This window comes from Pelodiscus sinensis, chromosome 22, assembly GCF_052426305.1.
Source record: "Pelodiscus sinensis isolate ZL-2025 chromosome 22, ASM5242630v1, whole genome shotgun sequence".
NCBI classification, from domain to species: domain Eukaryota; kingdom Metazoa; phylum Chordata; order Testudines; family Trionychidae; genus Pelodiscus; species Pelodiscus sinensis.
Window position 1 is genome coordinate 27672460 of NC_143073.1, and position 12008 is coordinate 27684467.

General features: G+C 67.0%; 1 protein-coding gene across 2 annotated transcripts in view; it reads left to right on the plus strand.

The window, feature by feature from the left end:
- The first annotated feature begins 252 nt into the window (after nucleotides 1-252).
- The window catches only part of NECTIN2 (nectin cell adhesion molecule 2), a 61610-nt gene continuing 49854 nt past the window's right edge, over nucleotides 253-12008 (plus strand). Inside the window, exon 1 of one of the 2 annotated variants that reach the window (XM_075915948.2) lies at nucleotides 253-479. In XM_075915948.2, the coding sequence (XP_075772063.1) occupies nucleotides 275-479 (205 nt within the window). In that variant the 5' untranslated portion in view covers nucleotides 253-274. The remainder of the gene's footprint in view (nucleotides 480-12008) is intronic. The other variant, XM_075915950.2, reaches the window with a different exon arrangement.

Here is a 12008-nt window from a genome sequence, read left to right on the forward strand (position 1 = left end):
GAGCCCGAACTCCTGGGCCTTATTCTGCCTGGGGGGGGTCTCTGAGCCCGAACTCCTGGGCCCTATTCTGGGGGGGATTAGGAGCCCCGGCCCGGCCGCCGGGGTTGCTGGGAGCCCGTGGGGTGCGCACACCCCGCTGTGTCTGGCAGCGGCCCCCGAGCCCGGTCTGCGGGGGCGTGAGGGAGGCCCGGGCTGCCCCCTCGGGGCGGGGGAGGATCCGTGCCGGGGGGGCTGGCCCGGTGGCTCCGGCTGGGGGCGGGGCGGGGCCGGGCGCATGACGGGCTGGGCTGGGGCAGGGCAGAGCCGCAGACCGGGCGGCAGCGCGGCAGGACGCAGCGGAGGCGGAGGGACAAAGGGACGCGGCCGGACAGCGGGCAGGGGCGGCGGAGCTCGAGCCCCGGCGGGGCCACTGCGCCCCATGGGCGCGCCCCGCAGCCTGGGCGTCCCGGGCAGCCTGCTCTGCTGGAGCCTGCTGAGCGGTAAGAGCGGGCGGCCCGTGCGCCCCGGCTCCCCTGCTGCGCCCGGCTCCCAGCCTCCCCCCGGCTCCCCTGCTTCCCCCCCTGCGCTCCCAGCCTCCCCCCGGCTCCCCAGCCTCCCCCTGCGCTCCCAGCCTCCCCTGCTTCCCCCCCCCCCCCGCGCGCTCCCAGCCTCCCCCCGGGACCCTGCTTCCCCCCCCCGCGCTCCCAGCCTCCCCCCGGGACCCTGCTTCCCCCCCTGCGCTCCCAGCCTCCCCCCGGCTCCCCTGCTTCTCCCCCCCCGCGCTCCCAGCCTCCCCCCGGGACCCTGCTTCCCCCCCCCCGCGCTCCCAGCCTCCCCCCGGGTCCCCTGCTGCGCCCGGCTCCCCGGGGTCTCCTGCTTCCTCCCCTCCCCCCGCGCTCCCAGCCTCCCCCCGGGACCCTGCTTCCCCCCCCCCCCCGCTCCCAGCCTCCCCCCGGCTCCCCCGGGTCTCCTGCTTCCTCCCCTCCCCCCGCGCTCCCAGCCTCCCCCCGCGCCCCCTGCTTCCCCCCCCCCCCCCGCGCTCCCAGCCTCCTCCCGGCTCCCCTGCTGCGCCCGGCTACCCCCGGGTCTCCTGCTGCGCCCGGCTACCCCCGGGTCTCCTGCTGCGCCCGGCTCCTCCCGGCTCCCCTGCTGCGCCCGGCTACCCCCGGGTCTCCTGCTTCCTTCCGGCGTCCCCAGCGTCCCCCCCGGGTCCCCCGCCTCCCCCCGGACCCTCCCCCGCCTGCCTACTGCTTCCCAGCTGCGCCTTCGGATCAGCTCTGCGCCCGCGCTCCTCCTGCGCGCCCGCTGCGCCCCCTTTCCCAGGCGCCCTCAGTTCCTGGCTTTGCTGTGCCCCTCGCTCCTGCGCCTCCCCCCAAGTCCAGCCCTTGGCCTCTCCCGTGTCGGCTCCCCCCCCCCCCCGCTTTTTCCTTCCCCTCCCCCACCCCTCCTGGGTAAACTTTCTCTCTTCCCAAGATGGCGAGGCTGAGGGAACCTGTTTTCCTGGCCAGGCTGGGCTGGAGTTGGCTGCCTGGTGCTGGGGGCGGGGTCCTCCCCGTTGCCCCGGGGTGGTAGCTGTCCTGCCCCCCATTGATCCGAGTGGCAGCGGCGTGTCTAGGGCCCCTCATTGCTGCCGGGGCAGGTGCTGCCTGTCCCCATAGCTGTTGTGCGGGTGCTGGGCTATGGCCAGTGCCCGACTGTGGTGTAAGCAGCCTGCGAAGTCCATGGGGCAGGACAGCAGCGCGTCTCAGGGCCGGCTCTGCCCTGCCTTGTGTCTGGAGGATTGGCCCCGTGAGGTCCCTGGATCCCGGCCAGCCCTCGGGCGTGGGCCCAGGAGAAAGGCGATGACTTATCACAGAAACTGGCTCTCGTGCGAGGTGGCCTCCAGCCTCTGAAACAGAAACTGGCACAACAGGGAGTGACTGCAGCAAAGTCGCTCTGCTTCTCCGTGTGAACAGTCGGGAGCAGACACCTGACCCCCGCTCCAGGGTGCCAGCCTTGTGCGGAAATGACGGGTCCTGGTGTTCTGCCCTGGTGACATGGGACTTGTCCACACTTGACCGTTCTGCCTCCACTGCTAACGTAGCAGTCGGGCCTTGGCTCAGTCCTGCTGGGGGCGGGGGGGGGGGGGGAGTCTCCCTTCCGAGGGGGCCCACGGCATCTCGGACCCCGGAACCGTGTCCAGCCCCTCAGCCGTGTAGACGCACCCAGGGAGTTCAGTGACACCTGGTGCTGCTCTGTGGGTCGCGCCTGTATCCTGGTCCGACTGTCCCTGTCCCAGGAGAGCGAGAGCTGTCAGAAGGGTCAGCCCTGGCCCGCGGAGAATGGACCTTGGGCTGGGGAATTGATCGGGGGCGGGGTTAAGGGACTATTAGATCTAGGTGGGACTAAAAATGGTTTCCCTTCAGTTAGAATGATTGGGGCCAGGCCCCTGGCCTGTGTCGCCGGGAGTCAGACCAGGTGGCCTCGGATCTATTGCGGCCGGACATCTGCCACTCAGCACAGGGTCAGAGCAAAGGTCTGTCCAGCCCCGTGTCCTGCCTGCAACAGGGGGTGCTGCCAGGTACCCCAAGGGAGTGACAGAGCAGGGAACCTCCCCCGTGATCTCTCCCCTGCTGCCCATTGCCAGCCTCTGGCAGGCAGGCTAGAGCCCCCCAGGTCCACAGCCCTGGGTGTGACTGTACGTGAGGGCTGCCACTGGGCTGTGCCTGTGTGTGCCACAGTCACACCCGTTGCTGTGCCTCCGTCCCCCATCTGCAGTATCGGGAGGTGCCCAGCTCTGGGGGCCCTGGGCATGAACACGGTAAATGTTGTGGGAGGCTGCACGGAGCCGGCCCTGGCACTGGCTCCTATGGGGCTGCGCCCCATCTAGAGCTAGGAACAGACTGGCTTGTCGAGGGAGCGGGGTTTTCCGTGTGCAGCTGGACCAAACGGGGGGAATTTTTCATTTTGTTTTGGATTTTTCTGAGTTCAGCTGGAGGCAAAACAAGCCCCCTCAGATCCCACGGCTGAGGGAACCGGGACTTAGCTTGGCTGGAAGATGGTTTGAGCCCAAACGGTTTGAGCCTGGCCGGGCGGTGTCAGCCCAGGGGCCTGCCTGCGCCAGCAGCCACTGCCAGGTACCCCAGGGGCAGGGAACAGAGCAGGGGACCCAGCAGTGATGCCTCCCCTGTCACCCATCACCAGCCCGGCTCCTAGGGCCAGCCACCAGCCCTGCCCAGCTTTGTGGAATCCAAACTTGTGACCGTTCTGGGATCTGCATTTCGGTCTGATCTAGGGATGTGAAGGACTAGTTGACTATCCAATAAGCAAACGCTGGGAAACAAACGCAGCGGGGTACAGACTGTGCAGTAAGTTCTTGGACTGCATTGAAGACAACTTTTTATTTCAGAAGGTTGAGAGAGCTACCGGGGGGAAGCTGTTCTCGATTTGACCCTAATAAATAGGGAGGAGCTGGTTCAGAATTTGGAAGTGGAAGGCTCCTTGGGTGAAAGTGACCATGAAATTGTAGCGTTTGTGATGCTAAGGAATGGTAGAGGGGAGAACAGCAAAATAGACACAGTGGATTTCAGGAAGGCAGATTGTGGGAAGCTCAGAGAGCTGGGAGGTAGGGTCCCAGGGGAAGCAAGACTAAAGGGAAAAACAATGGAAGAGAGTTGGCAGTCTTTCGAAGGGACATTATTAAGGGCCCAAAAGCAAGCTATTCCGCTGTGTAGGAAAGAGAAAAGGATTGCAAAAGGCTGCCTTGGCTTAACTAGGAGATGTTGCATGATCTCAAAATCAAAAAGAAGTCCTAAAACGTGGAAAGTAGGACAAATTCCAAAGCATGAATATAAGCAAACAACACAGATATGCAGGGGCAAGATTAGAAAGGCAAAGGCACAAACAAGCTCACACTAGCTAGAGACATAAATGGTAACAAGAAGACGTTCTATAAATATATTAGACGCAAGAGGAAGACCCAAGGACAGGGTAGGCCCATTGCTCAGTGAGGAGGGGGAAACAGTAGCCAGAAATTTGGAAATGGCAGAGATGCTTAATGACTTCTTTGGTTTTGGTCTTCACCGAGAAGTCTGAGGAAGGAATGCCTGACATAGGGAATGCTAGTGGGAAGGGGGGAGGGTTAGAAGATAAAATATAAAAAGAACAAGTTAAAATCACTTAGAAAAGTTAGATGCCTGCAAGTCACCAGGGCCCGATGAAATGCACCTAGAATACTCAAGGAGCTGATAGAGGAGGTATCCGGGCCTCTAGCTATCACCTTTGAAAAAGCATGGAAGTTGGGAGAGATTCCAGAAGACTAGAAATGGGCAAATCTAGTGCCCATCTATAAAAAGGGAAATAAGAACAACCCAGGAAATCACACACCAGTCAGTTTAACTGCTGTGCCAGGGAAGATAATGGAGCAAGTAATTAAGGAATCATCTGCAAGCATTTGGAAGAAAATAAGGTGCTAGGGAACCGCCAGCATGGGTCTGTAAAGAACAAATCATGTCAAACCAATCTGATAGCTTTCTTTGATAGGATAGCGAGTCTTGTGGATCCGGGAGAAGCGGTGGATGTGGTATCCCTAGACTTTAGTAAGGCATTTGATACGGTCTCACATCACCGTCTTGTCAATAAACTAGGCAAATACAACTTAGATGGGGCTACTGTAAGGTGGGTGCATAACTGGCTGGGTAACGGTACTCAGAGAGTAATTATTAACAGTTCACAATCTTGCTGGAAAGGCATGACAAGTGGGGTTCTGTAGGGGTCTGTTGTGGGACCGGTTCTGTTTGATATCTTCATCAACCATTTAGATATCGGCATAGAGAGGACGCTTACTAAGTTTGCAGATGGGACTGAGCTGGGAGGGGTTGCGACTGCTCTGGAGGATGGGTCAGAATTCAAAATGACCTGGACAAACTGGAGAAATGGTCTGAGGTAAACAGGATGAAGTTTAATAAAGACAAATGCAAAGTCTCACACATACAGAATGGGAAGCGACTGTCTGGGAAGGAGTACGGCAGAAAGGGATCTAGGGGTCATAGTGGACCACAAGCTACATGAGTCAGCAGTGTGACGCCGTTGCAAAGAAAGCAAACAAGATTCTGGGCTGCATTAACAGGTGTGTTGTGAGCAAGACACGAGGAGTCATTCGTCCGCTCTGCTCTGCGCTGGTTACGCCTCACTTGGAGTGTTGTGTCCAGTTGTGGGTACAGAGAAGTCAGAGAAGAGCAGCGAGAATGCTGAAAGGTCTGGAGAACATGAGCTGTGAGGGGAGGCTGACAGAACTGGGCTTGTTTAGTTTGGAAAGGAGAAGACTGAGGGGGGACATGAGAGCCGTTTTCAAATATCTAAAGGAGTGTTACAAAGAGGAGGGTGAAAACTTGTTCTCCTGGGCCTCTGGGGACAGGACAAGCAGCAAGGGGCTTAAACTGCAGCCAGGGAGGTTGAGGTTGGACCTTAGGAAAAAGTTCCTGCCTGTCAGGGGGGTCAAACCCTGGGATAAGTTGCCCAGGGAGGCTGTGGAGACATGTAAGAGCAGGTCAGACAGACGCCTGCCAGGGACGGGCTAGACCCGCAGTTCTCAGCCTGTTCCAGATGGGGACCCATTCTGACAATTCAGTAGACGTGGTGATCCAGGGCAATTCAAAACGGGGAGGGGAGGGGAGGGGAGGGGAGAGGAGGCGGAGCCACCTGGTGACCCTTCTGAAATGGAATGGCGCCCCATATTTGGGCCCTGACCCCTAGGGGACAGCGGGTGAGGGCAGGGAGCTGGACTCGATGGCCCCGCCCAGTCCTAGCGTGTGAGGATTCTATGACTAGTCGCTTCCCCTCCACACTTGCTGCCTCTATCTGTGTGTGTGGGGGGGGGGGGGATTAAGCCCGGGGCCAGACCCCAGACTCCACGCAGCCTTACCAAGCGCTGGGGACGCCGCTCTCCGGGAGCCTGGAATCCCCGGGCTCCGTGTGGCGCTGCCCAGGGTCAGGCTCCTGGTGGCGTTGCAAAGCCGCATTTTCTGCCCTGCGATTCATCAATTAGTCAACACTTAGCACCCTTAGTCTGATCTGGGGGGGGAGGGGGCACGACATTCGGACAAGCTCCACCCCAACAGGGCTGTGCACGGCGCACACTGTGTGTGGTGGCGGGGGGGGGCTTCTGGGGCCATGCGGGGAGCACACCGTGCATGGGGGGGGCGCTCTGGGGCCCTGCGGGGCGCACACCGTGCGTGGTGGGGGGGGGCGCTCTGGGGCCCTGCGGGGCGCACACCGTGCGTGGTGGGGGGGGCGCTCTGGGGCCCTGCGGGGCGCACACCGTGCGTGGTGGGGGGGGCGCTCTGGGGCCCTGCGGGGCGCACACCGTGCGTGGTGGGGGGGGCGCTCTGGGGCCCTGCGGGGCGCACACCGTGCGGGGGGGGGCGCTCTGGGGCCCTGCGGGGTGCACACCGTGTGTGGGGGTGCCTCTGGGGCCCTGCGGGGAGCACACCGTGCGTGGGGGGGCGCTCTGGGGCCCTGCGGGGCGCACACCGTGCGTGGGGGGGCGCTCTGGGGCCCTGCGGGGCGCACACCGTGCGTGGGGGGGCGCTCTGGGGCCCTGCGGGGCGCACACCGTGCGTGGTGGGGGGGGCGCTCTGGGGCCCTGCGGGGCGCACACCGTGTGTGGGGGTGCCTCTGGGGCCCTGCGGGGCGCACACCGTGCGGGGGGGGGCGCTCTGGGGCCCTGCGGGGTGCACACCGTGTGTGGGGGTGCCTCTGGGGCCCTGCGGGGAGCACACCGTGCGTGGGGGGGCGCTCTGGGGCCCTGCGGGGCGCACACCGTGCGTGGGGGGGCGCTCTGGGGCCCTGCGGGGCGCACACCGTGCGTGGGGGGGCGCTCTGGGGCCCTGCGGGGCGCACACCGTGCGTGGGGGGGCGCTCTGGGGCCCTGCGGGGCGCACACCGTGCATGGGGGGGGCGCTCTGGGGCCCTGCGGGGCGCACACCGTGCGTGGGGGGGCGCTTTGGGCCCTGCGGGGCACACACCGTGCACATGCGGGGGGGGCGCTCTGAGGCCCTCCGGGGCGCACACCGTGCACATGCGGGGGGGGCGCTCTGAGGCCCTGCGGGGCGCACACCGTGCACATGCGGGGGGGGGCGCTCTGAGGCCCTGCGGGGCGCACACCGTGCACATGCGGGGGGGGCGCTCTGGGGCCCTGCGGGGCGCATACCGTGCATGGGGGGGGCGCTCTGGGGCCCTGCGGGGCGCACACCGTGCACATGCGGGGGGGGCGCTCTGGGGCCCTGCGGGGAGCACACCGTGCACATGCGGGGGGGGGCGCTCTGGGGCCCTGCGGGGAGCACACCGTGCACATGCGGGGGGGGCGCTCTGGGGCTGTCTGTAGGTTGAGGCTGGTGCAGTGTTGGCCAGGGTGTGTAGAGGGGGCCCCTTGGCTCTGTGGTAGCCGGGCACCCACCAGCGGTGCTGGGTTGGCATCCCCCAGCCAGGACTGACGCTCTGTGGATGGGTTACATGTCTCCCTGGGCGTGCCCCCTCCCCTCCCCTTCCCTCCAGAGCCAAGGAGCTGGCCCGGCCTGTGCGTGGGAGGCGCCTGCGGCAATGGGGCTGGGTGGGGGCAGTAGGGTGGTCCCTACCCGAGAGCTGGAGGAGCCAGGACAGAGCCGGGGATGGGGCAGGCCTGTACCCTCTGTGGGGGCAGGGGAAGGCGTTGACATGCTGAGCTGGGCCGGGGTTGAGATCTCCCCGAGCTGCGGCGTCCGCGGGGCCCCGTGGGGCAGGGAGCGTAACCCGGGTGGACGTGCACCCCCACGTGCGTTGGCTGGGCCGCTGCTGTCCTGGGCAGAGCGCGGAGCTCACAGCCAGGCAAGGAGAGAGACGGCTCCACCCCGCGGCTCCCACCTGGAGCCAGGACTTACCATGTCTGTAAAAGGCCGCTCCCACCCGCCGCTGGGCGCCCGTCTGCGGGAGAGCCGCGTCTCCAGCGCCGTGCACGGAGCGGCAGGGCTCTGGCCAACGCTGGGTGCCCGTCTGCGGGAGAGCCGCGTCTCCAGCCCTGAGCACGGAGCGGCAGGGCTCTGGCCAACGCCGGGCGCCCGTCTGCGGGAGAGCCGTGTCTCCAGCCCCGAGCACGGAGCGGCAGGGCTCTGGCCAACGCCGGGCGCCCGTCTGCGGGAGAGCCGTGTCTCCAGCCCCGAGCACGGAGCGGCAGGGCTCTGGCCAACGCCGGGCGCCCGTCTGCGGGAGAGCCGTGTCTCCAGCGCCGCGCACGGAGCGGCAGGGCTCTGGCCAACGCCGGGCGCCCGTCTGCGGGAGAGCCGTGTCTCCAGCACTGCGCACGGAGCGGCAGGGCTCTGGCTAATGCCGGGCGCCCGTCTGCGGGAGAGCCGCGTCTCCAGCCCCGCGCACGGAGCGGCAGGGCTCTGGCCAACACTGGGCGCCCGTCTGCGGGAGAGCCGTGTCTCCAGCCCCGAGCACGGAGCGGCAGGGCTCTGGCCAACACTGGGCGCCCGTCTGCGGGAGAGCCGCGTCTCCAGCCCCGAGCACGGAGCGGCAGGGCTCTGGCCAATGCCGGGCGCCCGTCTGCGGGAGAGCCGCGTCTCCAGCCCCGAGCACGGAGCGGCAGGGCTCTGGCCAACGCCGGGCGCCCGTCTGCGGGAGAGCCGTGTCTCCAGCCCCGCGCACGGAGCGGCAGGGCTCTGGCCAACGCTGGGCGCCCGTCTGCGGGAGAGCCGCGTCTCCAGCGCCGAGCACGGAGCGGCAGGGCTCTGGCCAACGCCGGGCGCCCGTCTGCGGGAGAGCCGCGTCTCCAGCCCCGAGCACGGAGCGGCAGGGCTCTGGCCAACGCCGGGCGCCCGTCTGCGGGAGAGCCGCGTCTCCAGCCCCGAGCACGGAGCGGCAGGGCTCTGGCCAACGCCGGGCGCCCGTCTGCGGGAGAGCCGCGTCTCCAGCCCCGAGCACGGAGCGGCAGGGCTCTGGCCAACGCCGGGCGCCCGTCTGCGGGAGAGCCGCGTCTCCAGTGCCGCGCACGGAGCGGCAGGGCTCTGGCCTACGCCGGGCGCCCGTCTGCGGGTGAGCCGTGTCTCCAGCGCCGCGCACGGAGCGGCAGGGCTCTGGCCAATGCTGGGCGCCCGTCTGCGGGAGAGCCGCGTCTCCAGCCCCGAGCACGGAGCGGCAGGGCTCTGGCCAACGCCGGGCGCCCGTCTGCAGGAGAGCCGCGTCTCCAGCCCCGAGCACGGAGCGGCAGGGCTCTGGCCAACGCCGGGCGCCCGTCTGCGGGAGAGCCGCGTCTCCAGCGCTGCGCACGGAGCGGCAGGGCTCTGGCCAACGCCGGGCGCCCGTCTGCGGGAGAGCCGCGTCTCCAGCGCCGCGCACGGAGCGGCAGGGCTCTGGCCAACGCCGGGCGCCCGTCTGCGGGAGAGCCGCGTCTCCAGCCCCGAGCACGGAGCGGCAGGGCTCTGGCCAACGCCGGGCGCCCGTCTGCGGGAGAGCCGCGTCTCCAGCGCCGCGCACGGAGCGGCAGGGCTCTGGCCAACGCCGGGCGCCCGTCTGCGGGAGAGCCGCGTCTCCAGCCCCGAGCACGGAGCGGCAGGGCTCTGGCCAACACTGGGCGCCCGTCTGCGGGAGAGCCGCGTCTCCAGCCCCGAGCACGGAGCGGCAGGGCTCTGGCCAACGCCGGGCGCCCGTCTGCGGGAGAGCCGCGTCTCCAGCGCCGCGCACGGAGCGGCAGGGCTCTGGCCAACGCCGGGCGCCCGTCTGCGCCGAGCACGGAGCGGCAGGGCTCTGGCCAACGCCGGGCGCCCGTCTGCGGGAGAGCCGCGTCTCCAGCCCTGAGCACGGAGCGGCAGGGCTCTGGCCAACGCCGGGCGCCCGTCTGCGGGAGAGCCGCGTCTCCAGCGCCGCGCACGGAGCGGCAGGGCTCTGGCCAACGCCGGGCGCCCGTCTGCGGGAGAGCCATGTCTCCAGCCCTGAGCACGGAGCGGCAGGGCTCTGGCCAACGCCGGGCGCCCGTCTGCGGGAGAGCCATGTCTCCAGCCCTGAGCACGGAGCGGCAGGGCTCTGGCCAACGCCGGGCGCCCGTCTGCGGGAGAGCCATGTCTCCAGCCCTGAGCACGGAGCGGCAGGGCTCTGGCCAACGCCGGGCGCCCGTCTGCGGGAGAGCCGCGTCTCCAGCCCCGCGCACGGAGCGGCAGGGCTCTGGCTAGCTGTTGGGGAGATGGCCGGGAACCCCCTTGTGCTGTTCCTTCAGGGTCTCCTGGGTCCCTTCTCCCAGGCCAGCCCCTGCCCAGCACTCTCCGTGCTCTCCCCCACCCCTCTGCAGCCTGGGGCAGTGATGTCTAGTGGTTAGGGCGAAGGGCTGGGAGCCAGGCCTCCTGGGTTCTTTCCCAACATGGACGTGTAACAGGCCTGGGTGTGTGACTAGGCAGCTGGGAGGTGATTTCACCTCTGCTGTGGCATCGGAGTGATGGGCCCTGCCGGGATCCCGTTCTGGGGCCTGTGCGGAGGAGCAGCGGCAGGCAGGGAAGAGCCCCGGAAATGACCGAGGGCTGCAGCCAAAGGCCGGGTTGAGCTGAGCGTGTCTGACGCAGGCTGGGAGCTGGCGGGCTCTGGGGCTGAGCCGCCCGGGGGCGACGGCTGAGCTCGCGGAGCGGGGCCCAGGAGCCACTGGCTGGCAGCTGCAGCCGGACAAGACCTAGCGGACTTGGGGCTGATCTTGAGGGGACCTAGCCCAAGAGCAGCTGTGGAGGCTCCATCTGGAAACGGCTTTGGCCACATGGGGGTAACTGGCCTGTGACATCCCCTCTGGGCCTTGGGCCTTAAAATCTACAATAATGACAGTTGCTGCCATGCCCCGTGCCTCGGTTTCCCCATCTGGGCATGAGCTGCAGAGGGTCTGGGCAGGAGGGCAGCAACGTTACCTCGGGCCGTGCCGATGCGGCTCCTGCCAGACGCTGCGTCGTGTTCTGGGGAAGGGCTCGGAGAGGCGCGAGAAGCTCGGTTTGGGGGCTGGGTCCTGCCGGCGTCCCTGCATCAGCGTCTGTGTCTGTGGGCGTGGGCGGCGCTGCTCCTGTGCGTCTCCCCGCCCCAGACAGCGAGCGCTCGCCAGGGTCTGCTGGCCCTCCGTCTTATCGGTCCTGCAGGGGAAGGGCCTGTGTCTCCCGGCTGGGGGTGCCTCCTGGTGTCTGCAGCATGCGAAGGGGCCGCGGGTTTGATCTGGGGGCAGGGGCCTGGTTTCTGCCAGGGTCTCTAGCAACCAGGAACTGTGGGACTGGAAGGGCCCTGGAGGGCTTTGAGTCCAGCCCCCTGCCCTCGAGGCAGGACAGGCGCCCGTCTAACCTGCTCCTCAGTATCTCCAGGGACGGGGATTTCACAGCCCCTGGGCGACTTAGCCCAGTGTGTCACCCCCCGGCCAGGCAGGACGTGTTTCCTAACGTCCAGCCTCAACCGCCCTGGCTGCAGGCTAAGCCCATTGCTCCTTGGCCTGTCACCAGAGGTGAACCGGCCGTCACATCCTGTCGGGCTTCTCTTCTGCAGCCCGATTCCTCGCGCCTTCCCTCCTCGCTCACGTGGCTCTCTGGCCCGTCTCCGGTCCCTCCCCTGCTTCCCCGAACTGGACACACGACTCCTGGCCCATCAGGCCTCCGCTGAGGGACTGCTCCTGCCTGGCTCAGCACACGCCGGAGCGGTGTTGTTTACGAGTCGTCCTGTGGCCCCTGAGACCGACACAGCTGTACCGCCTGAGGGGGGGGGGGCAGCTCATGCTGGGTTAGGCTGTAGTTCGAGGAGCAGCCCTGCGGCACCCCCCAGCCTGACCCGGCTCCCCCCAAAGCAGCTAACTCTGTGGGGAGACGCTGGCCCGGCCGGATCCCTGCAGCCGGGCACTGGACCGGGATGTGCTAGTGATCAGTGCGGCCTTGGGGCACTCAGCCCCTGGCACCTCCAGCCCTGGGAATTAGCTTGTTTGGCGCCTCCCTCTAGCTGGTGTCTCCCCCGTTGCCCTGGACCCGCCTTGCCTCAGGGACCCAGGGCCAGTCTCCACCTCGCCCTGCCTC